The sequence below is a fragment of the Pterocles gutturalis genome, unplaced genomic scaffold (assembly GCF_000699245.1).
Source record: "Pterocles gutturalis isolate BGI_N339 unplaced genomic scaffold, ASM69924v1 scaffold10931, whole genome shotgun sequence".
Lineage (NCBI taxonomy): Eukaryota > Metazoa > Chordata > Aves > Pterocliformes > Pteroclidae > Pterocles > Pterocles gutturalis.
The window spans coordinates 1-26,251 of NW_010105518.1; the positions used below are offsets into that span (position 1 = coordinate 1).

Below are 26,251 nucleotides of genomic sequence, written 5' to 3' on the forward strand. Positions count from 1 at the left end.
AGGAGAACGCGCGTTGGATTTTCCAGCTCAAATGGCTGTGTGCGAGTGGGTTTGGGGCAGTGGTACGGGGAGAAGCGGTGCCGTTGAGCGCCGGTGAGCTAACCTTTCAGCTGAGATCAGATTCTGCTGTAGAGAACATGCACAAAAATCCTCTTGGACCACACCAGAGGTCCTCATTTGCATTACTTAGGCTGCTGGGCTCGTGGGTGTAAGGCCCAGCAACAGAATGAGTGGAGATGTGCACTGAAAAAAGTATTAATGACTTGGGCAGGAAACAAAGTCTAGGATATTTCCAACTCCAAACACAAGGTGGGGGTTTTTCCTGTGTCTCCCTTAAGCAGGGAAGAACAATCTCCAAAGTGTTAAACACATTAATCAGAGACTTCCCTGGAGGCTAGAGAGACTTAGGAGCCCCCAAGAAGGGATGCCCATTTTAACTGTTCTGCTTTGGATGCTATTTTTGCAGTAAGAGCACCCTCCTTCAGCACAGCTCAAGAACTGTAGGAGCCTGGATGAGGAAGCAAGCACACAAGAGGATGTTTGGGTTTGATCTGCTCAGCTGAAGAGCAGAGCGATACCAAGGCCACAATGGAGTTCTAAATCTTTCATACTGATTGAATCAGGAGGAAGGCAGGAAATAGCCATCAGAGCTGTATCCAGCTATGCTGCTTAAGCAGGGGTGTGGTGGAGATGCGTCATGCATGTCTACAAAACCACTATGTGTATGTGTCAGGGTTGCAGCTGTTGACTCTTGTGGCACAGGACAAAGTTGGTCATAGGTCTGGTGAGGGCAGAGAAAGAAAGGAAGAAACTTCACAAGGATTTATTTGAAGGCAGCATTAGTGTACAGAGAAAACCACTACACGTACAGCTTCTGCGAGTGTTTACATCTACTTTCTGGAGTCCACTGGAGGCAACCTTTATGCAATAGCAGTGAAATTACATCCCTTCACTAGGCCTACATGGTACTAGTTGGTTTTACTCCTCTCTTCTGCTTTAGACGTTTCAGCCAAAGTCACTGCCCTAAGCACTGATGCTTTCTTCCCTTCAGAGTGCATTGCTACCAAGGGAAGGTAACAGCTGTCTTAGTTTCCATTTTCTCCCTTGCAAACCTCATGCATGGCAGCCTTTGTGAACTGCTGCTAACTGGTCTATCAAGACAGTCAGAAAAGTAAGATGAAGCAGTGGGCTGTTTGAGTGAAGGGGCTTCTGCCTTCCGCAGACCCTTTGCCATATACTGTTAGGAATACAGCAGTAACTCGGAGGTTATGACAGAGAAAAAGCAGTTCCTTCATCCAGGGCATAATGCAAAAGGTGGGAGGCAAAAGAAAGCAGATGTTTCTTCTGAGCCTGACCTGGCCCTGAGTTACAGGAGGTGACAAGTCAGTGGGAAGTAAAGATGCCGTGGAATCCATAAGGCATTTGCACTGCAACTTCTGCTCGCCCCAGTTCTGTGAAGGTCTCTGCATCCAAGACAAGCAGGAAAGCACTCTGATTCTGAAGGATAAAAAGAAAGCCAGAATGAATGCCCAGGCTGAATTTCATTCCACTGTCCAAACCACTACATCTGTCACCCACAAAGGCGCCCAAATGTACAACCAGACCGTAGAGACTAAACTGTAAGACAGCTGGCCAGGAGCACCGACAGTCAGAGATGCCACTCAAGAAACACTGACTTTCCAAGGCACACACCTACCTGAAGTTTTTCTGGCTGTGCTTGGCAGCTGAAGAGGCACACATTTTGGGGGTCATGGTGCTAGAACTATTTGCCAGAGCACCTCAAATTCAGTTTTATGGTTTAGAAAGTATACCTAATACTACATGACTGTGACAAACTAGTAGCAATAAGTTACCTCAGTGGGGGAGACCACAACAGACAAGATGACTCCTCTGTCTTCTGCCGTGGCATTAGGCACTGGCACAAACACAGGCTCTGATGGGTAGCATCCATCCTCCTGCCAAATCTGTCAAGCACAGTAACACATGGATGTGTTTAATTTCATTTATACTTGTCTACTACAGTTACAGTTGCAAGTTGGAGTGCTGCCCACAAAGATACCCAGGCATACTCCATGCTCCAAGAAACCTATAGTTCAACCTTTTAATTAATTGTTTTGATTCCAGTATTGTGTTGGTGCCAGTGTTGTGACAGCATGCCCCTTGTGCCAGGCATCATGCAATCAGGCAGTGAAAAGGGTTCCTGTTACTCATTTCCTCCAATAGTTTGTGCTGGCACATATGTAAGGTGTAAGCTGCAAGCTCAGAAAACACCACCACCCTAGCCAGCACAGCCACCTTCCCATCAGCCTAGTGCGGACCATGTTGTGCCCAGGCAGTGTGGACAAAGAGGTGCTGTGCCAGCAGAGAGGAGATCTATCACCATCACCACCTGAGGGCATAGCTGCTCCTCCTGTTACAGGCAGAGCCATAGCACCCCAAAGCTGTGCTGAAGGAGGGCGCTCTTACTGCAAAATGAGCATCCAAAGCAGAACAATTAAAATGGGCATCCCTTCTTGAGGGCTCCTAACTCTCTCTAGCCTCCAGGAAAGTCTCTGATTAATGGGTTTAACACTCTGGAGATCATTATTCCCTGCTTAAGGGAGACAGGAAAAATCCCATCTTGTGTTTGGAGTTGGAAATATCCTAGACTTTGTTTCCTGCCCAAGTCATTAATACTTTGGCAGTTTATCTCCAACTGCCTATGCTGCTTGGGTATTTTCTGTTCTGTCTGGTAAGAGATGACTCTTCCTTGGCCTGGAACATGCATGCCTACTTTATCCAACCCTTTCTGTTCCTTCATCTGTCTAGGAACCTGGAGTGGTACCTCTCCTGTTTGGAAAGTGTACCACATGCAGAAGGTGCCAGATGAGAGATGAAATCAGGAATCTCATCTCAGATCCATTTGAACAAAGATCCCCTAAAGTGTAAAGGGTCTTGTAAATGATCTGTCTTCAAGGACAGTTCAGTGGAATGACTCGCATTGCTGGAAAAATATAATCTCACTCCACCTCACCTTGAAATTCTTGGTCTCCACATCAACTTTGATCAAGGAATCTCCAACCAAATGCCGAAAACCACATCCGTAGAAGTAGCGGTATCTCCTACCATTGTACTGAGAGTAGTTGATCTGGGGGAACTCCAAGCCCCCAACCTTTTCAAAGCCCTCAGGGTAGAGATTTTCATGTGTGCACCAGACCTAGAAGAAGTATGCATTACATGAGTGTCAGTTTAGTTTTCCCTGGGCAGAAGACCTGATTGGTCCCACCAAGCCACTGCACAGCCATTGTGGAGAAGAAATGTTTAAGGATTAGCCTGATATGGTACTGAGGCAGGTGGAAGCACGCATTTCATCTCCCTTATCTATTTCACCCAAAGAACTGACTCGTCCACAGACCTTGGAAACTTCAAGGATCAGTCTAAAGTGAAAAACAGGAGCAAGTCCATGTATTCCTGCACTCCTAGCTCAGAAAATCCCAGGTCCAGCACTCAGCAATCTGATGTACAAAGTACACACAGAGATGACTCCAAAGAGCAGTTCTGTACCCAGGTGAAAGCACAGAGGATTTTATCAAGAAACTGAAGTTTGGCCAATTATTGTAAAGGCTCATAATCCACTCGGGCATTTTTGCTAAGTCACAATCTGTCTTTGCTCTCTCATTTAAGGCAATGTGGTAGTCTTTGTACGAAAACACTAAGTCCCATCTTAGTAATGACCAAACCTTGCTTGCTTGCTTGGTGGTCAAGATCTGAGAAGATAATGGCACAGGATGGTAACTGTTGCAGGCAATCTCACCACAGCCATAAATGCCATTTCATACATACCTTGCCGTCTGCGTCTTTCACAGCCCTTGCCAACGTATAAGACAGTGGGTTCAGATTCTTCCCCACAGGTGTGTCTGAATTCACATTCAGTGGGAGAACAAAGCGACGAGGGAAAGCTTGGGATATTGAGTCATAAATCTATTAGAGAGACAGAAAGTTACAGTTATGATGGAAAGAGGAGAGTGGCATTTTGGCCTAAGTGCCCTATTTGGGAACAATTCTGAAGTTTTAGATACTCCTCCCACCTCTGAGATTTTCTTCTTTCTATTACATGTTTTAACAAGTTCTGGTAAGGGCTCTGCTTGTTCCGGTGCTTTACAGTAGAAAACAAAAAGACAACCAATTAAACGGGCCAACATTGCTTTCACAGTAATTAATGCTGAAGTTAGCCTGCATGATATTCCTCTTCTGTTCTCAGGTACACATGGACTTTACGTTCGGGAAATCTTTACTTGAGGAGCAAAGGGAAGAGCAAATTAGCAGCCCCTCGTGTGCAAGACGTTAGGCAGGTTACATGAAAGGAATAATTCCACCACTGCCACTAAAGTTCTATTCAAGCCAAGTTTAGAATCCCTAATACTTCCAAATATGAAGCCTTCTAAATAAAATAGATGGCAAGGACCCTGTTTTGGCGTTTTTTCGGTTACTTCAATCTGTAACTCACCAGTTCAACGTGAAACTTCACTTTAGTCATATGTGTTAATCTTGAAACCCTATTTTCAAAGCTTTTATGGTTTATCTAGCCACAGTAAACTGGTTGAGGAACTCTGCCAGACAAAATGTGGTTTAGTCAGCAAGCAAAAGCACTAAGCATAATTCGGGGAAAACAGAAAAATCATGCTCAGGCATGCCTTAGTCTTTCAGTGCAGCGTAAATTTAAGATTCTGTTCTGAAATGACTTGCACTCGTGTGTGTATACAGCTTAATGGCTACGCTACTTGTCAGTTAAAGAACGTGGGTGTTGGAAACACATGCCTAATGTTGACATAAGGACACCTTCAGACAGATCAAATTATAGATCTTTTGTGCTCAGACAAGGCTGAGCAAAAGCTGGAATCAGTTTGCAAAGCAAAATGTATAAACACGATGCTGTACTTGAATTAACGTTCACCACATCTTTGCACAAAAAACAGCAAAGGAAAGCAGAACAAAATGATCCTACAGGGACACAACTATACAGTTTTCAGATAAGAACTGACTTGCTTCTAGACAGCTCAGAACACAGACAGAGGAAGTTCGGATTTGCCTGAACATGTTGTGGAACTGCCTGCCCTTCGCTCACAGTATGGTGGGTTTCCAACAAGCACATCTGTCGGACAAGAAGCTGAAAGCACCCCCACTTTTCCAATGTACAACCTATGCAAAATAATGCCTCTTACATGGCTTTAGATAGTGCTTTTGACAGAGTTGAACATAGTAAGTGATTTACGGGTACATGCTGCTGTGAGGTGAATGTGAGGAACAACGTAGGGGTTCCTGTGATGTTTGTGTTGCTGCGATTTACATAATAAAAGCTAGGTTTCTGAAGTAATGCCTTTAAACAAAAGGGTTTCTTTTTCTTTGCCCTTTAAAATCATGCAAAAACTTATTTTGCGTACTTTCTTGGGGGAAAAGATTTGTTACACACCGATATGGAAAATGAGTGTCATTAAAAATGAAATTTTGAAACAGAAGTACATTCTGCCAGGCTGATGGAGATCTGCATCACACAGCAGTTTTAAATGTTCCAAGGAAACGCTCCATGGATATTATCTGCTAAGAGATTATCTCCTAAGAGATTTGCAAGCAAAGAAAAAAAAACAATAGATCAATAGATCATAATTTTAGTTTTTCCATATAGTTGTGGTTCCTTTCCCCAGTTCACATCCTCCGCCTTGCAGTCCCCCATTGCGTTCTCCTTTCTGCTAACCTGAACCATGCTTCAGAAAAGTAACTCAACCAGCACGGGCCCCCCTCAGATCCTATGCAACGCAAACACAGAGATCTTACCTGATCTAGACAATCCCCGCAATTGTAAGTAGCCAGAGTTGTTCCATCATCCTGGCAGCACAGATCGAGGACCACACAGCCATGATCTTCAAAGGCATTGATTTGATGGAAAGTAGCAAAGGGCTTACTGTACCACTGCCCCGGCAGCACCTACAGTGACCATAAGAGAGGCTAAATTTCCTCGCTAAAGATCCCAGCCACACCTTGAAGAGTTTTCTCTTCTCTCCCCCATTGCATTCCCCTCTCCTTCCTTGGTACTTGTCCTGTGCCCTTGTGTTACTACAGAACAGCTGCTTTAAGCCAGTAAATAGGCAAAACCAGAAGAGGAAAAGCCAAAATGTAAAGCATCCCAGCACAGGCGCCTTGCTGTCCTGGACCTTTAATACTTCATAGTTCTTGGGAATGGCATTTCAGTCCCTGTGCTGCAGTCCCAAGAAGACCAAACTGCTTATTTCTGCCTGTTGTTTTAGGGCTGGCAAGGAAATCAATCAACAGAGAGGAAAATGCATGAAGTAATTCCATTTCTAATAAACCTACGCCCGTGCTTATAAACCCTATACTGCAGTATCTTCTGGATTGATTCATACAGCTATTTGTGGCTGCTACCCTGCACTCTTCTCTTGGGATCTAAGATTCCAGCTCCAGTTGCACAGTGGCTAGAAAGGCCAAAGATCCACCTACCTCCCCAGTGTGCTTATTCACCACGTGGAAGCAAGTATTGTACTGAGGCTCCCAGCTTATCCCATCAGAAATGGCTTTCCCACGGAGTTTGGAAGTGATAATCTCCAACAGATTCAGCTTGATGGGTTGCTCAATGAAAATGATGTAGTTTTCACTCATTCCTAAAAAGAGAAGGAAGACCACATCATCTGAGTATCAGGTACATGAGATGATAAAAAAATCTTGGGGGCAGAGGGCAGTGAACAGTCCTTTCTGCCTCACAGTAGGCTAAATCCACAGAGTTTGAGATAGAAGATATTCTTACCAAAGCTGTGATAGTAGGAGGGTTTCATCTTATCCATTGGAGCAATGGAGCACAGCACTTTAGCTCCCTCTAACGTGTCACTACAGTTTGACTTTTGCGGAGGGACCAGAATGATATTATACCTAGGTCCTGGAAAAGAGAAAGAGTGTTCAACACCACTGAGATGTGAGACTGTCCACATTCATTAAACCAAAGTCACGCTCGTTCCCTTCTGTTTCCCTAGAATACTAAGAACCACGGTTAAAAAACTGAGCAGAAAATGTTATCAAGTCAATAAAACAATCAACAGGGGATTACCTAGTCTGGTAGACTGCCATTTAATTTTACTGTCTGCAGTGCATTCCTTATGTTAACTTAGAAGTATCCTATAATAACAGGATCAGGAAGAAAACCGAGTTAACAGCTTGTGTATCAAAGGAAATTAAAACTTTAAGCCTTGGTGATGACTTACACTCATTTAATACATCTGAGCATATGGGCAGGAAAGAACAGCACATTTGAATAATAATCTACAGTTTGGTTTCTCCAGCTGAAAACAGCGTGTGCTATAAAGCTAGATATTGCTAAAGCCAAAAGGAAATGAAAACTGCAAGAATGAAAGATGATCAAAACTGGGCAACTGTTCAGTGAACTGGAACCAGCCTGAGGTATCATAATAAAGGGCAGTGGCTGTTTTTACAGGCAGCCTCAGGCACCTCAAAAAGAAGGCTTTCATGTAACTAACAGTGAATGCTAGCTCTGAGCAACCATGTCAACGTAACTAGATCCCAACTAGATGTAGTGCTCATAATTTTGGGAAGAAGAAAAATATCCCGGAAAGTTCAGCTTTGCTGTAAGATAGCACTAATAAATTCCACCTTCTCTCGTGTATAAACCCTTATGGTCCTTGTCAAAAGCCAATTATCCTAAGTGGAAAACATGTGGCTAATTGTCAAAATCCTTCAGATGAGGCTTCAACACTGGATGGGACTTTAAAAATCATTCTCCTGTTTGCCATCAAAGCTTGGAAAAGGAACAGGAGAACCTGTTGGATATTCACAGGCCAAAGTCAGAAGCATCTGAAACTAATTGCTGGGAGAAGCCATTTTTATGGGACAGACTGACACTCCGAAATTAGAACTAATCTGGTTTGCCAGCATTTTGACACAAAGAGAAAACAGCAATTTCAAGGTCTCTTTAGACACTGAAGTTCCTTCAACACCTGCTCCTTGAAGCAGCCGCAAGAAGCAGCCTGTACACCCTGCCCACAAGCCAGGCTTGGTCACGCTCAGCCTTACCGTGTTTCCCATAGGAATTGCCCATGTTGTATGTTGTCCCATCAGACTCATAATGAGGATGAGCAGTGGCCCCATTTACTGCAACAAATTTGCTCCAGTCTACCTGCAAATGCCAAAGATTTTCAGTCAGTATAGAAGTTTCCTGTTGCTCTGTAGCAAGCCACAGTTGGTTTCATGGAAGTCTGAGGAAGAACAGCCTGGTGATTATAGCCCTAATGTGGGATCAGGACTTAAGCCTGCATTTTGCCAGCCATCTTCCTGAAATCCTTGAAAATTAATGGGTTAGTCCTACCAGTAAAATGGGACCAATAGCACAAGACACTTCTCTGGGACACATGAACATTACCAATGGCAGGAGGTGTGCTGGCACAGTGGGAATGTTGCCCCACGAGCATTTTATCTAGGACCTCATGTAATAACCACAGACAGACATGCGTGAAGAGACAGTCACTGCCCCCCAAAATCACCCAGTTTGTTGAAAGCACCCATAGCTAATTGATGGTCAGTGTTATACTCTCCTCACCGAGAAAACCAGTTTAGCTTCACTGCCTCCAGCTAGAAGGCACAGTTAGAGCAAAGGTACAATTGTGAGTACTGTTAACACGCATTCCTGGGTTAGGGTGTGGATTGGGCTCAGTGAAGGGGATGTGTTGGGAAGAAAGTCTGAAGGAAAAGGGTTGGAGGAAGATCAAACCATACATTGAAATATTAAATATCTTTTAAGATATGCTTCTTTTCCAAAAGTTTAAAAAAATGACTTGCAAGTATCCAACCTGAGACCCTTTGGAAGACCCCAGGAGAAAAGAGTGACACACCCCTGGAAGCCTAGCAAACCATGTCCTTTTAAGGCACGTCAAATCGGAGAGTTTAAATGTGAAATCATCTCTTCCATTTCTTCACTTAGCCAAAAAATACCAGTCTGCATCTAAAACGAAGCTTAAGGGGAATTTTTTTTAATGACAAGATGGCTCAGCAGAGCTGAACATTGAAACTGAAAATACCCACACATCTTTTCATCACTGAGCTATGGTTTACAAAGCAGATAAAACAGCAAATCGTCGAACTCTCCATTGCAATATGCAAGTAGCATGCTATACTTCATAAACAGAGCTTCTTCATGACTGACAACTGATCCTGTAGGGAGGGAGGGACTCCTGAGATCTGAGGGTGTGCTGAGCCCGGTATTTTGTGGTATTAAATACTCCGTGGTAACGTACGGGCACAGCAGTGAATACTGACTCGGGAGTGGCAGAATCTTTCCTCAGTCCTTCTCACAGTTGTTCAGCCCCGACAATACCCAAATCCCTTCTAAGAGTTCAGGCAGGGGGACGTATAGCTGATGCTGTCATTTCACAAGTCACATTCATACCTCAGATACAGCCTGTGAGACCGTGCACAGGATACCTGGGAAGACTTCTACTCTGACTTTTTGTTTATTTGCTAGCATGGGAGAAAAAAGCGGCAGCTGAACATGGACTTGACTTTACATGGACTTCACCTCCTGTTCGCAACAGAGCTTTTAGTTAGGACTTGGAAGGGCCGTTTTGGAGTGTTTAAAGCTGGGGGTGTAAGGAGGAGATAAAGGGAACAGATAGGAAGAATGAAGAGACAGGGCAAGAATACAGATCTGAGATCAGTGATGTTAACTTCTTCCTGTATGTTAACTTCTTCCTGTATGCACTTCTATTCTTCACACACTGGTAGGTCCAGACAAGTCCAGACAAGCAGCGAGTGCGCTGGAAGAATGCCAGCTGTACCTACGCGGAAATGAGTCTATCTCTGTCTTCCCCCTTGCTTGCTACAGTGGACAGTGACTGAATCTTCACTCATGAGAGCTGCCTTGTTGCTAAGTAGATTTTTCAGGGACTCGAGCACACCAGGGAGAGATGCTGCTTGTGGCTATGGCCCAGAGCTGCCCTGATCATTTCTTTTGGAATCTGGGTTCCCACTTGCTGCTCTTGGAAACAGCAAGGAGTGATTCTCCCACACCACAAACTAACCCCGTTATCCCACCTGCCCACACCTTTTCCTTCGTGTCAAGTGTTTCTGGGTCCACTTTGTACATGAAGATGTTCTCACTGCTGACATAATAGTCTCCTTTATACACAACGTAGTTCACACTGGCATTGTCACTCGGTTCTGAAACGAAATCCCAGAGTTGTACACAGCTCTGTTTAAGCTCACGTCACATTATCGCAAGTTAGACATCTTTAAACAAATAAACCCATCTGCAATGACACTAATCCCTCTGTGATTGATTAGAAATATCTCACTAATCTACAAAGGCACTCCGGAAACTGTCTGTGCAGGTGAGTTCAGGATAAAAGGACAAGGACCGGTTCTCATGGAAATCACTACAGGGGAGAAAAGATAATATTTTTACTTCCATATGCTCTTTGTTTCTGACCTCTTATTTCTTCTTATCCCTCTCCCTTTCCTCCCTAGCCAAAGTCCTCTCCTGTGGCAGCCATATGAAGGAAGAGTGCCATGTTTGATTTACAGCATTGGAAACAACAGAGGCAAGACTTGAAGCTACAGCTTGGGCTGAGAGGAGGGTGAGGATGCTATTTGTGTCCCAGTGCTTGGACGGGGAATGCTGCTTCTCCCCTCTTTCTCTTTAAAACTGACACAGGAGGAATGGCCTGTATGGGTGTGAAGAGTCGAACAGCCAAGGGTGTGCAGGAACCACCTGCTGGAGCTTGGCAAAGATAAGGGATGTAGATAGTTCTGAAATGTATTGAGAGAGCTGGGCTGGGGAGCTGGGGAGCTAGGCAGACCACTGCGTGAAGGTATGAGCACCTTTGAAGAGAACAGATGACATGGCAGGGCAGGATCCATCTCCTCAGGGAAGACAGGAAGCAGAAGATGCTCACACACGTGAGCAACTAGTTGCAAACTTTAGGGCTATTCTGGCTTTAGTGGAAAATACTTTGTATTTAAGGCTATTTCTTTCCTGACATGCACAGATTCCCATAGGTAATGGTAGTGTCTCTCACCCTACTCATATCATCTCCTGTACCTTAGCACAGGAAGGGAAGGATTAGCCCGCTTACCCTACAAGCTTAGCAAGGCAAGGTGTTTTAAAGGCAAAGCTGTGTCTCGGGTACAACAGCCGATTGTAATGCTTATTACCAGGACTGCACAGGGTGTCCTTTGGGGAACAACATCTGTTGGAAATTTGCAACAAACTCTGGAATCAGGTGAGCTGAAGTGGCACTAACACATTAAAATGAATGTGCATCTCCCAGCTAAGTCTGACACCAACTAGCATTTTTGTTGTTGTTGTTGTTCCACGGGGTCCTCTTCTAAGCAAAAAAAATGGGCTCAGAATAGGCCTATCAGACTTCCTCACATCTCCCTTTAAATCTAACCACAAGTTCCCCTAGAAAATCTCTGAACATTTCTTATTTCTTAGAAACTCTCTTACGTGGCATCTCAAAGCGTGACATGAAGCGCCCAAAGACACTTTTGCATGGGTCTGGCATTGCCAGCGTCCCAAATTCTGAGACCACGATGCGGTTGTGCTGGCTGTTGGTCAGGTAGGAACTGCTCTGCAGAAACTTGCTCCGGTATGTCACTGTGCCATTCTCCAACTGGAACTGATGCATCAGGGCCATGCCATCAAACCAATGGTTAAATCTTCAAGAAGAGATAAGAGAACAAGAGTTGGGCACTATATGATGTTCTCCTATACAGTCCCTCTTGCCTTTAGGTTTATTATTGTTTGTGAAAAGCTAATGCCCAGATCCCATAACCACTTAAACATGCATAGCCTTGTGATGAGTCTGGGAAAACACTGTGTGAAACAAATCAGGTGTATTTGCAGCTGTGGGACCTGAAGTTAGATGCTGGCTTTCAGAGAGATTTAGGTTCCCTATATTACTTTTGAAAGTGGACCTCAGAGACTTCTGAAAATGCGATGTATGAGCTTTTCAGGGAAACCATCTATACTGGTAAACCAATCACTATGCAGACGTCTGCACAGGGAATAGAAATTGTGCTTTACTGTACAACAAGAACAGAAATGATTACTGCAAGCCCAACTGCACAAGAAGGAGCCTTTGGCTCTCAGCTGTTTGCAGGATGCTATTCTCTCTGAAATGAGAAATCTCTGAGACCAAGAGAAAACCATACGATCTGTCTCTGGAAATATGATAAGATGATCACCTTTGGCCAGTTGCTGCTATTGGCTTTGTTGGAGGAAGAGCCAGGTTTGTCAATTAGCTAGAATGGCAGATTCCAAGACAAAGGCAGTAGCTGCCTTCTAGAAATATTTTAATATACTATTTTTAGAACATGATGGATTTTCTTCTAAAGCAACTCACACAATTTGGTGCAATCAACTTCACAAATCCTGCCCCAGATTCCAGAGTGCTCGTGGGATGGACTTTTGTTAATGACAAAGTACTAGGAGTGTGGATGTTTTAATCCCCGGCTCTGTTCCCTCATTATATCATCGTGAGTAGGTCACAGCCTCTCTGTGACGCAGCTTCTCCAACCTCAATAAATTAACCACGCTCCTATTTTCAGAGAGCCCACTGGGAGTTTCCAGATGAGGCAGCAACTGTTCTTGAAAGAATGAGAACATAAGCATTTCTTCCTTGCCTTACTTAAAAAGAAACTACAACCTGCTCCAAACAGTAGTGAGACATTTGGGGGTTCCCCTTTAGGTTTAGGCAGAGCTAAGGCCAGAATAATTTGATGAACTCACCAAACCTAGACTTACTTCTCCTCGCCAAACTCAAACTTCCCAGGACCATTCCTCAGAAGATTGCCATTAATCCATTCGGGAATATGTCCTTTGATCTTCGCTGGGATGGGCTGAGGGGTCTCCTCTACCGTCTGCACTAAGGGCGAGATGCATTGCAAACCCTTGGGGCCGTGGAAGGTGATTTCCTCTTTTGATGGGCTGGGCAGGGAATTCTTTAAACCTGCAAAGAAAGCAGTGAGTACAAAAAGCAAGTAACTACGATTTTCACTTGAATAAACACACAATTGCTAGAGCTTCAGTTTGGATGTCTAGGAGAATAGCATTCAGCAAGCAGCCAAGCTGTAGTGGATACTCAAACTAAAGCTGTGTTCCCATAATACCCCACACATCCACAGGGAGCTGAAAATCCAGTGGATTTAACTCCCCTGTAGCTAATCCGTTAGAAACACCTGTTCTGCAGTCCAAAAGAGGCAATAAAATACACGATGATAGGAAAGAAGAGAACTTTTCTTTTAATTAAAGAAACTTATAGTTGGAATTTATTTCAAGAACTAACCGAGAGCAAGTAAATGGATATTTATTAGAAGAACCTACGAGATTGCAAAAAGAAATCTGTTCCAAGTTGGGATGATACGCAAGGTAATACTGAGGGGGAGCCCTAAAAATAATCTCCTAGTGACTTCTGCCAAGCAATCTGCTGAAGAAAGTGACAGCAAGGAGTTAGTCTGACTGCTGCAGACTGAAGCCACAAGCAGAAAGATGTAATGAGGCAGCAGCGTGTAAAGCAGTGCATGTTGCCTTTACACGACAATGCTGCCAAAAGCAAGGGAGAGCTGGGCACACCTCAGATAGGAAAACTGCATTCTAAAACACCCTCTAACTCCTCCTTGGCATCACAATCATGGGTGAGTTAAAGAGAAAAAAAATTTCCATTTTATACAGCCTTTAATCTTTCTAGCCATATTCATTATTAGTTCTTCTGTAGACCCAGATTTTCTCCCTTTCTGTTTGCAAAGTAAGAAAACTTTTTTGTAAAGTCCTTGACTGCAAAAGTTTTTGCAGTAAAGCGTACACAGGAAAGAAAAATCAATACAGCACAGAGCAAGCTGAACAAAAAGGATAAGGACAAGCAGTGTCCGTGGCTTTGAGGTTTGGAGCATGGCAAATAAAGATATGGTTCATTTCAACTCCATGCTCCCAGATTGGCTGCAAGGATCGCTCTGTAGCCTGGGCTATGCCATCGCAACCTGCGCTGTGCTTATGTTCACTGCTGCTTACAGATAAGTCACCAATGCAGCAACACACAATTTAATGAGACGCAGGATCCAGGTCAAATCATGGTCAGTGCTGCCTCAGACGCCTCTGCCTAGGACTTAATCTGAGCTGGGTTCACTAAGGGTTTCTGAAACAATGTTGAAAAATTTGTGCTATAAGGTTCCTCACAGTAAGAAGCAGCATTTTTTGCAGCTAAATTTAATGCATGGTTTTCCTAATGCTGACCATTTCACAGTGAAGAAATGTTATGCTTACAGTGTTCCTTTTAACTTGAACAGTCAGGTGTACAGGTCAGTTCTCAAACTCACCAGTACCACCTGATTTCAGAAGCTCAGAAAGGTAATCACTGGCTTTTCCCCTTGCACAAAAACAAACCAACAAAAACCCAAAACAAAACAAAAATGCACCCCCCCAAAGAACTGAAGTCAGGAAGACCACGAATGAAACTGAGCTGAAATACATTTGCAGGACAGGACAAAAAAGATTAAATAGATTTACTTGGTAAGTAAATAAGCAATAGCAGAAAAGGATAATTTCTAATGGAGCCTCTTGTCTGAATGCAATATCCTCCTTATGAGGTATAGTTCTAGGACAAAAGCATCAAGAAAGCATGAAATGACTGGAATGCTGTGTGCTAACAGCACACAGTCAGTTGTTTGTTCCAGCAGCCTGGCTTGCAAAGCCTCATCAACACGAGGATTGTTTTAGCAATCCATTTAGCTGCAGAGGTGGATTTACCTAGAAAGTACACAGGCTGTTGCCTTCCCTCCCAGTGCTATCACCTCCTCGTCTATCACAGGCTTCATGTCCACAGGTCAGTGGAGCTGCTCTGCTACTGTTCCATCATCCTCACTGTAAGACCATTGAGCTCTGAACTAAGCTGGAACTGATGAACATTTAGCTGTAAGTGAAACACTGATAAAAAAGGACAGTGTAGCATACAGAAATCTATTCCCGAACCAGGTCTAGTACAGACAAGACCACACACTAGAGTCCAGGCTGATACTGAACAGCATTCTGATTTTCTGAGACAGCAATTTGTTCTGGTTACACCAGTCACTTTCACCACTGCTTCTTCTAGCCTACATTCTTTAATCCAGGTGATTAAGTGAAGCTGCTGCACAATTTACCTTTGAGCCACTGAAGCCACATGTTCACATCTACAGAGGAAATTTTTGCTGTTTCAGACAGGAGAATATCTGCAAAAGAACTGAGCTGGCAGACAGCATTTTTCTAAGCTTCCTTCTTTAGAACAGCCACAGATAGAATGGGTGTTAGGCATGCAGGAAGGTGAATTGCAAGATCCCTTCAATGCAGTTCTCTGGCTTGCCAATCCTCAAATCCTTCTTTAGACCTCTAATATGGTAAGTCAGCTAGATAAAGAATTCAGTCTGCAGGGCTAAAGCAATTAACCTCCAACCACCAACATCCTCTCCCTCTTAAAATTCAATTAAGTTCTGATTAAATCCTATATGAAGCACTCAATCTGATCCCAACACTAGTGCTTCAGGGTATTTCCCTAGGCATAAGGAAGCAGAGGCTTTTCATATCAACTAAAACCTGGCAAGCTTAGTGACTGCCACGAGTACTTGCAGAAATGTGGCTTTAGTGGACCAAGCTAAAGTTTGTAAAGGTGTAAAATATGCAGGAAAAAAATGAGAGCAATGTGTCCCTAAGGAGACATTTTTGCATCCAGGCAGAAACAAAGATGGCATGACCAAGGATGGCACTACATAGAAATTTCCTGGAGAGCAGCGTAACTACATATGGGAATTTAGAAAGATAAAGTTCACAAAAGAGCCTGAATAGGACTGGAAGAGACCTTCCAGGTCATCTCCTCCCAACTGCTGTCCCAGAAAGTCATATGTATAAACTCTATCTTGAAAGCGACTATGTGTCCTGGCACTTATGCCCTCTTTGGAAGACTGCTCATTGCCCAGATGCTGAGAAAAATCCTTTCAATTTGCAGAAGGACGTTATTCATAGGGCAGTTTGTCCCTCTTGTTCTTCTGTCAGCAGCGCTAGGTGGCTTTGGTAGTTCTCCCTCTCTTGTGTTTACCACACGTTGTATTTAGAGCGAGCAATCACAGCACTTCCTAAGCTAAGCAAGCCAGGTTCTTTTCCTTCTCCTTCTCCTGCGATAGCCTTGCCATTCACATAATCATCTTAGTAATTCTTCCTGAATTTTGGTCTGGTTAGAATTCATCAAGTTAGAATCCATTTCAACACCCAGTCTAGGAAGCGTCTGAGAACAGGCTGTATACAAGGATGGAAGCTAATACCCTGTCCTATCAGACCAGGGAGAAAGAAACAAGCATAGCAAGATTCCTGTTGGGAACCACTCAAATGAGCTGCAGATCCTGACAGTAATGCATGCAAAATGTCATCAAACCATGATACCCTAACGAGTCAATACAGAAGTTTTCAGAAACATGAGAAGTCATTCTAGGACAATTTTGAAAAGCCAAGAAGAGAGGAGGGGTGCAAGAAAAAAAAATAAAAAAAGAAAAAAAAGAAAAAGACCCCAAAAACCAACCAACCAACCAAGACGTTTATTCTGGTGAGTTTGTTCTGAAGAGATTCAGGACAAGAAACAGAAGGCAAAAATAAGGATGGCCTTCTCTAAACTCAGCAAAACACATGCAAAAAAAAAAAGTATCTTTTGCTTGCATTATGCAAACTGCCTCAGTATTGCAGACCACTGGTCTGATCTAGAAACAAGATGTTGTCAGGGGGTTCCTCAGTGACCATCATCTACAAAGTAATGCAGCTTTGAGCAGCCCCAGGGTGGTTGTGTAGGTATGGTCAGACAGGTTCTTTGCAAGGACTTTATGTAACCTGCCCCTTTTTTTCTTTTTTTCAAGACTCATTATCTGTGAAATGTACTGAGATTTGATCAGTACCAGCAGCAGCAAGACCAGATGGGCCTAATGCAGCTCATTTCCCCCCCTCAGCACAGGAAAGGCTTGCATTCATTCCGAAAAAATCCAGCTGCTGCAATATGTATGCAGGACAGTACAATACAGAATAAACACATCAAAAGAAATTGTTTTGTTGCTCGTCTGCCAGTGACCATAGCTCTGTTTAAAAAAAAATTTAAAAAAACCCACCATGGCTGCGCATCCTACACTTCTTCCCTATTAAAAAACCCCAATAAATCTGAATAAAGTCTACCCTCCAATTTTAATCACAGTTTAATACTAAAAACCTGCACCTACTCTGAAATACACTGAGCAAACAGAACACAAACACTTCCTACTTGAATGCACTCTTGATGAGCAATTGTAATAAAGACGAATCACCTTCAGATAAGAGCTCGATCATAAAGCTTAACTTGCTGTAATACCTAGCTACCCAGGAAGACACCAATCTCTGCAAAAGACAGAAGACAGACTGGTTTTTCATGCTGAGTGACATGTAAACAAAATTAAATACCGACTCTGCTCTACTGTTCTGGCTGCACTCCAAGATAGAAAAACTTGCATAAGCAATCAAATAAAGGCACTACAGTCCCAATGGGGCTTACTGTATTTGCTTGAACATAATACCTGAAAATCAGCACAAGATTACAACCAGCCATCTCAAAAAAAAAATCTCATTTCTGGGCTATAATTTCAATTTTACCTCAAATCTTTAAAAAATAGGCTTATAGATCTAAACCTACTTTGGCACATCAGAGCAGAGGAAGTGCCAAATACAGCATTGTCATTTTTCTTCAAATCTTTTTGAAAGGTTGTAAGTAATTACTACAGAATTATCATAGTCTGGCATTGTTTATGTACTGCTTCCATTCGAAGAGTGGTGTGCCATCACAGTGGAAAAAAGGACAGGGATCTTGAAAAAGTTTCTGTACAGAAGAAGCCACCCCACCTGCTTTGAGTAGGGTAGCAGTGAATCAGACATTAAATTGCACTTAAACAGCAATGGGTGGGACAGAAAATCTTAACAGTGGATAGAGGAAACACAGAAGCCACTTGCTAGCTGTGAAATAGAAATCACGTTGGATATATCAAATACACTTTGATTTTAACCTACGTTGATATTTTTCCAAGCAGGGAAAGTGAAGCAAGATTTCTGTTTTCCCTTAGGATTCATGCAAATTCAGAACAACCACACAGCTGATTTGGAAAGCCTCTGGCACAAGATACGGGCCACATTATGGTCCCTGTAAATCACAGATTGGAACAACAGGACAAGACAACAATCTTTCCCCACCCCAACCTGAAGTTGCTGTAGCTGTTGGTTTCTGCCATTCAGGCTCTAGCCTTCACCCTCCGCCTTCACCAGGGTCGAACCCCTTGGCTCACCTGAGTGTCCCACACTGATTTCTGAACTGAAGTTGTTGCACTTGCCTTGCGCCTGCTGAGAAGTCCCCGTACTTAACTCCTTGTTCCATCTAGCTGGTTGATTTCCCATTGTCAGGGGCTCAGTCACCCACTTCCTTGCTAACAGGCAAAGAAGAACATAAAAGAAGTGACAGAAAACACAGGGGGAAAGAAATGGAGCAAAGGAGTGGGAGAAAGGCTTGTCAAAGGGAGGCAAGGGAGAAAAGCAGCTGTGAACCGTGCATACTCTCGCATGTGAAATATCTGTTGCTTTCCCCAAGACACCTGTAGAAATACATTCTACACTTCGGGGCTGTTTTCTTGACAGCATGAAGAGAGTGTAATTTCTTTGTGAAATGTTGATTTACACAATCAAGTCCTTGGAACGCTTCTCCTAGAAAAATTTTTCCGGTGTCATGGGAAACATGCCAGATGAAATAAATTTTGTTCACACTTCTTTCTTTTATTATCACCATTTCACTCAAATGCCTGAGCAAATAATAGAGATGTTTCTTTTTCATGATTCCACATTCTCACCTTGTAGCTAAATGGAGACAATTCTACATCAGCAAGCTTTTTCACTAAGACCTTAGTAAAAGTCAGGGAAAATCTGTAATTTTCAAAAAGATACAGAAAATGAGGCAAGGAGATTTGCAGGCTTTTCATGTCACTCAGGTAATCAAGATAAGAAACACAGCTCTTTATTTTTTCTATGCAATTCTGCTTCAAGACATAATGAAAGAGGTAAAGTGCAAGAGAATTTAAATTCAGCAGAGCCCCGGTTTTACCAAGTTTATACAGTTGTTGCAATCTGCTAGCAGATCAAAAGAACATCACAAATTTACTCATATAAGCCTTTTTTCCCCAGCAGAAAAGTACTTTATCACACTCTGAAATGCTAACACCATAGGTTGCTTTATATAATATTCCCAATGTTAGACTTAATATTTGGTTATTTAGTCTGCACTAATTACTCTGCCTCCAAAATTTCTGTCTTCTGTCCCACAGATGTGAGATAAGGCTGATAACACATGCCTTACACCACCTTAGGAACATGTGCAGTGAAAAATAAACCTCCTAGACTCAATTTGTATCCATGGATGTGCTCTGGTGGCACAACAAGGCAGGTTTGAGAACCTTTCAGATCTTTGGATACCCCAGAAGCAATCTTTTGATTCCAAAGGGGAGGAAAACACCACCACCACCATAAAAAAAAAAAAAACAGATATTCTGGTGAATTAAGTAATGATCTTTATTGGTTCCTATATTGTGATAACAGATCTCACTCTCTTAGACAAAAAAAAAAAAAAAACCAAAACAAAAAAACAGCTCAAGTTGTGCAATGATGGCACAAATTACAGAGTTTGGTGGTAGTTTCCCTTTGGGGTAGTTTCCCACTTGTATGTTCAGATCAAAGCTTCAGTAATGTCACTGCTCTAAACAATCCTCTCCCTTTCACAGCCCACTTACATGCCTCACAGCAGGTTCCCTTGCAGGGACAATCCACTGCCTCCTGGTTTTCCAGCTCTATACCATCAGTATCTGTTAGTAATCCAATCTGTGCAACGCACTTGCCTCTCCTGTTCACCTTCTCAATACACAACAGAGAATTTCTGGCTGCTGACAAACACTTCAAATTGCTTAGTTCCTCATTTCTGATCAATAGAAATGAAATTCCTCTACAGACCTGTGTCAGCAGCAGCTCTTAACGGCAGCAGAAAACCCCTTTCCAAGACGATGGGATAAAAGCACTTGTTTGTTTATGCATTTTACCTGGAATAAATTGCAGCAAAGAGCAGAGGAAATCCCACAAATTAACAAGCAGGAGGCTGACGGCAAACAAAAGGATTTTGGAAAACATATTCTGCTTGGAAGAAGGCATCAGGTCGGCGATGGTCAGGCGGCAAAGGTACCGGTGCAAGGATGATGGTGTGCAGCCAGCACTGATGGTTGGGAGAGCTGCCTGACATCATCACTTCAGAATAAAAGCCGGGAATGTCTGTGCTGCCAGGGCAGGATGAGCCAGCCAGCCAGCCTGCCCTGCAGTGCTCCAGCCCGGCCAGGCGGTCGCAGGGCATGGGGGAGACCTGCCTGCACCCCAGCAGCCCTTAGAGCCTCTCTGCGGCTGGGCCAGGTGAGTTGCTGCATGTCAAAGCATACCCTACTGCTGGCAGGAAAAGTGCCTTATCACTACTTGCCAGTTGTAGCTGGAGAAATTAGAGGACAGGGTGAGAGGTATCTGTGTACGGAGGTAGCCAGGCTTCAAGGCAATTCTTTTAAAAATTCTTGTCACCTTGTCTCATCTTTTTCACCTGTCAAAAACACTTTGTTTTCTTTCAAAATCTGCATAACCATTTTGCACATCAAAGAATCTCAAAGCTTTATTAATATTGGTTGCCCCACCAGCTGAAACCATCAAATCAGATCAAGAAGGACCAGTGATAGGCTGTGCTCTGCTGTTCCAAACTGTGATGGACCTTAAATGGACACTGTCCTTCAGGGTGCCGAGGGGAAGCTGCTAGCACTTTGCAAACGCACTGTGCTGACTACATTTGTTTCATGTTATTAAGTAGCTCTTAAAAGCTGCCCTAGCCCTTGAGGGAGAGCGAAGCAGCATACACAGCGCTCCAAGGAGCCCATTCCACTGTCCTTAAGATGGGACAGATCATCACTCATCCTAAATATTCTGCTGCAGACTAGGTTGATTTCTTCTTACAGAGATTCTATGATTTAGCAAAATTGAATTCTGGTGAGTTCTAGACAGAATATAATGCCCCTTAAACACATCTATTACCTACTCAGTTTGGTCTTTTTCTAGTATGATCCACATTCCTACATCTATGCTAAAAAGCAGTTTAATTTTAAGTAAACAGTCACAATTAGCCTTTTCTCGGGGAAGAATTCTCTTTGCTGAATACCTAAGCTGTCTCTGCATTATCTGTTATTTTCCATTTTCAGCTTTTAGGTAATAGAAGAGCAATCTTACACTTACCAGACTGTGGAGGTACTCACAGCAAGCTCAGAAATGCAAAAGACTCACTGTCAAAAATCCCCTTGACTTCAAGAGGGTTGGAACTTTGGCTAAGACGTTTCCACATTTTTTTTTAAAAATCCATTTATACTCTGTTACTGATCTGTCATCTTAGACGTTCTTGTTAATTTACTAAGGCACTACCACTTAAACAACAGGGGGAGAAGCTTAAAGAAAACATAGCTACTAGCTGAGCTTTGCTGATCAGATTTGGCAGCTTTAAAGCCAATTAATTTTCTGTTCAAACCTCCTTCAGTAAAACTGGAAAGCAGATAGTGATGGGATGGGTGCCAGTTGGATTTCATGTGTAGCTCGTTCCTCCCAGACAGAATGAATGAGCTTTTAGTTTCATATCAGAAGAAGAGAGTAAACAAATTGGTTTGTTTCTCCCAAATACCAAAATCCATGAGAAGCAATCAGTGCAGAAACATCATTAGCAGGATAAATAAACTGTAGACAAATAGGAAAACAGTAAAATTTTATTTTCTAATCATTTAGAAGAAAAACTGTGTAACGAATATTCCCATATATATAGATATTGAGTGTAACACTGAAGGGCAGCCAACAGAAAAACGCTCTGTATTTTTAGCCATCAAAGTAATTATGGAAAGCTCCCTTTTAAGCAGGAAGATATTTACGTATGAAAGCAACTAATAACAGGATATATCCATTGCTGAAGTATTTTTTAACTTCAAAAAATAAGAGACTGGTTTATTTTCAATGGATGTTTTAAACTTCCTGAACTTACCATTTCAAGCAGGAACTTTATAAAACTATATATTTTATTCATTTTACTTGGTCAGTGCTATTTTTATATATATCCTCACATAGAGTTATGCAGCAAAACCAGAAGCTTTGTTGCTCTTAGGAATTTTAAAACGATTTTTTTAAAACACCTATTTCAAAATCTTACAAAGCTTTGAATGACTTCCCTTTAATAAGCATAACCACACTGTTCATAATCTCAGCTGGGTTACTATGGCCATACTTACTGACTTTATTTTCAATGTCTCTTCAAATTCTAAAATCCCCTTACTAGCACAGAGATCCAACTCTAAATTATGACATGTAACGGCAACCAACTGCATAAGAAATCACTGTAGAAAAAGTCATCATCTAGAGAGGTATGTCTTGAATTTAACTGCACTCGAATACCAGACTAAGCAGTTCTTCATTCTTCTAAGGACAGTTTTACTAATTTTTATTGGATTTTATGAAGTTTTAAATAGAGCAAACTTCTGCAACAGTAACACTGGGGGTCTGTGACTTCTTTATCCCCTAAGGGAAGAAATTTAGATTATGTGATCCAATAGATTTCTCTAAGTTCTGCCTCTTAATAATACTTAATACTAGAGCCAAGGTTTGCAACTTGGATATATTAGCCACACAAACCAACACAGGATAATCTAAATCCAGGTGATCTAAAAAGGTTACATAATTTTCCTAAGCACGAACAGATAATGTGCAGCAAGCTTCTGACTTTGGTAACAGGCAGATATTTAACAGCAATTAAAGTTGTGTAAGTTTTCTTTACAGGCTTACATAAATAACTAGGTAAATTTCTAAATTCAGACACTTCATAAATAACAATTTAAACTTCTTTTTGTTGTCATTCTAGATGATTGTAGATTTTAGAAACACTCTGCACAATATTCTAGAAAATTTAACTTCCAAAATCTTCTCTTTTTATGTTACTTTCTTCTGTTTAAACAGCACTACCAAGACAGATTACAAAATGAGATGCAATTATTTGGAAAAAGTAAGAGACTGGCAAAATATGATTTAGACTAGTGGCGAGATTTTTGAAAGTCTTTAGATGCTAAAGATGCAGATAGGCACCTTAAGGGATCTTCAAAAATTCCTAAGCATGTAAGGCGCTTACATGCTTAGGCACTTTGAAAATCCTACTAAGTACATATCTGTACCTTTAGGTAGCTAAATACCTTGAAAAATCTCACTCTACATGTCCAGTTTCTCTCCTTATTTGTTTTAAATAGCATCAGTCTGACAGGTAGCACAGTTGCTTGGGACTTTTTTTCTAACAAAAGGAGGGAAAGGATTATTGAGTAAGTCTGAAAGGATTTAAAGAGAAAATTAATACACAGTACTGGGGTAAAGATATAAATATATCTTCTGCTAGCAACAGGACTATCTAGCACTTTTCTTTATTACATTAGCCTCAAAATTTGTACAAATGGTGCTTTGTACATTTTATGTTTCACCGTTTTTAACAGAGTCAAATGACAAGAAAGAAAAAGTGCTCAAAAATCTCCAGAAGAATCCTTAAATAAACTGGATATCCAGCAAACAATACTGATGTATCTAAATAACAAAATAAAATAGCAGTGTAATCCTGGATTATGTTAATATTATCTAGTTATTTATTGACATTACTTGCAAAGGTTTGATGATGTGCTTTTATGTTTATGTCAAAATGGCCTTGGTTTCATTTGAAAAGCTGTAGAATAATTTAAAAATATTTTCAAATTAAGACATTATGACTCTTTATACATTTCCCAAAATAGTATTCTTAATAGAACTCTCCTACTTCTAAGTTGATCTTTTCAATCTATATTCCGAGACAACATGGTAATAAGATTGCAAGTACATTTTACTAACATTTTAGCACCAAAATATTTTCTAAAGTAGAAAGAAAAGAAAAAAACAGAAAATAGTTAACATGAAATAATCTGAGGTCCTTTTCCACTTACATTGCAAAATTCTATGTTTCATAGAAATGTTTGTGTACAATGTTCTAGAGCAAAAGATTGGATGTGACAGTAAAATAAAAAAACATCCTTAGCAGTGACATTAGAAATACTTCGGCTGCTTCTGACTTTGCTTATATTGAACTTCCATAGCCTTAAAGTCAAACAATGAAAAATTCATTCTACTTTCTTTTTCAAATGTTTCCAATATTTTCTAGGGATGGAAGCACAGGGACAGCCTAAGCAATGGGTCAACAAGTAAAAAAAAGATGTTTTAATGTGTAGAATCCCTTGGAGTCACAGGATTTTAAATGGATATTTAGTATTATTTTCTTTACTCACTACCACTACCCTGTGTACTGTACTATTTAAAAAATAAGTTGCTGCCTAAGTTGTTGTAAGTTTCCTGAACTGCTAGAAATATTTACATAAGACATTTATGAAACACTCATAGCACTCATCATAGTTTGTATTTTAATACATAAAATATACTACAAGTTTTGTTCTGCATTTCTGCAATCTAACAAACTCCATTTAGCTCTGCAGAGTATTTGTGATCACAGTGAATCTCTGTTTCAGACTCTCCCTTTTCTGTTTTAAGTGGGTTTCTATGGTCCTCGCTTCTTTTAAGATTCCATCAAGTTCTTGGACATAAGAAGCATCCATCGCTGCTCTCTCACTTAATTGAAAAAATCTGTAGTTAAAATCAATACTAAAGCCATTAACTTTCGCACTACTTAAAGCTGCTTTTATGCTTTACTTAAAAATGTGTTGTCCATCAATACTGTTTCTGACCAAATTTGTTCTCTGCTGTAACAGAAACAGCATTTTTATTTCAAGATCTGTGTTTGATAGTTTTCAGCACTAATTTCTCTCAACTGCAGCCACAGTAACCCATCTTATCTAGAGAAGTTAGAAAAGTGCTGTACAAATAGGACAAAGTTAACTTGCCTTAAAATGTGGCCATATTTTGATAACAAGTTCTTAATTTCTTTGTTCATCTCTGTTAAAAGAAACAAGTAATTTTATTTAAACATTTGAATTAATTTTAATCTCAACGTCCAATTAGGTCATTACATAGTTACTGTCACTATATGTAATACATCACCGTTTAAAACTTTTTCCAGTGGTTCAGGTTTGTGAAGAGACTGCAAGTCCTCAGAAAAAGCCAGATCTGCTTTGTCAAGGGAGGACAACTGAGGATTTTCGGAAGCTTCATTCTAGTAACAGAGCACATTAAAAAAAAAAACACAGAACACAGGCTCTAGGATTTAAGCTTAGCACAGATAGGGTTTAACTGAAAAAAAAAAAAAGGAGTTTTAAAAAGGTCTTGAGAGACTGTTTTCAAAGAAAGTGCAACTGCTGTTGGCTCCACAGCATCAACACCATCCGTCATGAACAGGGACAGCATCTCAGTACTAGGGGACCGCGTGGGGAGTACCAGCTTGAGACCTTTGCTCCTACCAGTCAAAGCTGGTGTACGTCAGAAGCTCACTCTCGAGAAGTCCCACATAACTGCATTGCAGTGCACGCCCAATTTTGCTGGACTTCAAACACTAAGAGAAATCTTACAGTCTCCTCACACAAGAAAGTCACACGTGTTTCCTGTAACCTCCACGAACTGACACGGAGCTCTCTGCTCTCTTTCCTTGACAGGAATCCACAGCAGTGCCAGAGGAGGACATGGGGATGGGTGGGGGGGTTCATCACTCCCCAGGGGCCAGAAGGGTCCAGGCCCTCCCTCCCTTCCTCACACAGAACCGCTCACCTCCATCTCTTTTTTACGTTTACTTCTGTTTTCATCAGACTTTTGCGTGTTGCTTGTCATCGTTGCCTGATAAAAAGTACAACACGGTATGTGGTAAGTCGTTATCTTGTGCAACTGGAAAACATCTCTCTATAAAAACGTGTAAAACCTGTAACCGGTACGTCTGTGGTCTCCTCTGGAAAGGAGCTCTCCTCAGTGCAGAGAGGCGGGCTGCCAGAGCACAGCCAGAGCGCCGGCCGGGGCTGCAGGGAACAGTCCGAGTCCCAGGCCAGCCTGGGGCTCACAGAGCTGCCGGAGGTGGGCCTGGGGCTGCTGAGGCCACCCCTGCCTTGTCCGAAAGGGATCGGGCCCTCCCCAGCT

General features: G+C 41.9%; 2 protein-coding genes across 2 annotated transcripts; both read right to left on the bottom strand.

The window, feature by feature from the left end:
* Window positions 1–1,383: 1,383 nt before the first annotated feature.
* BCO2 (beta-carotene oxygenase 2) lies at window positions 1,384–20,266 on the bottom strand. The gene is made up of 12 exons (XM_010087425.1): window positions 20,158–20,266; window positions 12,800–13,004; window positions 11,501–11,712; window positions 10,097–10,212; window positions 8,074–8,176; window positions 6,797–6,925; window positions 6,493–6,653; window positions 5,812–5,961; window positions 3,823–3,960; window positions 3,014–3,196; window positions 1,854–1,964; window positions 1,384–1,497 (listed from the first exon to the last, which is right to left on the bottom strand). The coding sequence occupies exons 1-12, from the start codon at window positions 20,264–20,266 to the stop codon at window positions 1,384–1,386; spliced, it is 1,731 nt and encodes a 576-aa protein (XP_010085727.1).
* Window positions 20,267–24,657: 4,391 nt separating this feature from the next.
* Window positions 24,658–25,951, bottom strand: TEX12 (testis expressed 12). The gene is made up of 4 exons (XM_010087426.1): window positions 25,892–25,951; window positions 25,232–25,343; window positions 25,075–25,126; window positions 24,658–24,802 (listed from the first exon to the last, which is right to left on the bottom strand). Exons 1-4 carry the CDS (start codon window positions 25,949–25,951, stop codon window positions 24,658–24,660), a joined length of 369 nt encoding a protein of 122 aa, XP_010085728.1.
* Window positions 25,952–26,251: the final 300 nt, after the last annotated feature.

What these genes read in the sequence shown, in the direction of transcription:
- BCO2 (XM_010087425.1), bottom strand. Translation starts at nt 20,266, where the DNA reads ATGCCTTCTTCCAAGCAGAATATGTTTTCCAAAATCCTTTTGTTTGCC. An exon ending in TGAATAAGCACACTGGGGAG is followed by an intron (nt 5,962 to 6,492) that starts GTAGGTGGATCT and finishes TGGTCACTGTAG; the next exon opens with GTGCTGCCGGGGCAGTGGTA. An exon ending in TGAAAGACGCAGACGGCAAG is followed by an intron (nt 3,197 to 3,822) that starts GTATGTATGAAA and finishes TACTTCTTCTAG; the next exon opens with GTCTGGTGCACACATGAAAA.
- TEX12 (XM_010087426.1), bottom strand. Translation starts at nt 25,951, where the DNA reads ATGACAAGCAACACGCAAAAGTCTGATGAAAACAGAAGTAAACGTAAA. An exon ending in AACGTAAAAAAGAGATGGAG is followed by an intron (nt 25,344 to 25,891) that starts GTGAGCGGTTCT and finishes CTCTGTTACTAG; the next exon opens with AATGAAGCTTCCGAAAATCC. An exon ending in AAATATGGCCACATTTTAAG is followed by an intron (nt 24,803 to 25,074) that starts GCAAGTTAACTT and finishes TTTTCAATTAAG; the next exon opens with TGAGAGAGCAGCGATGGATG.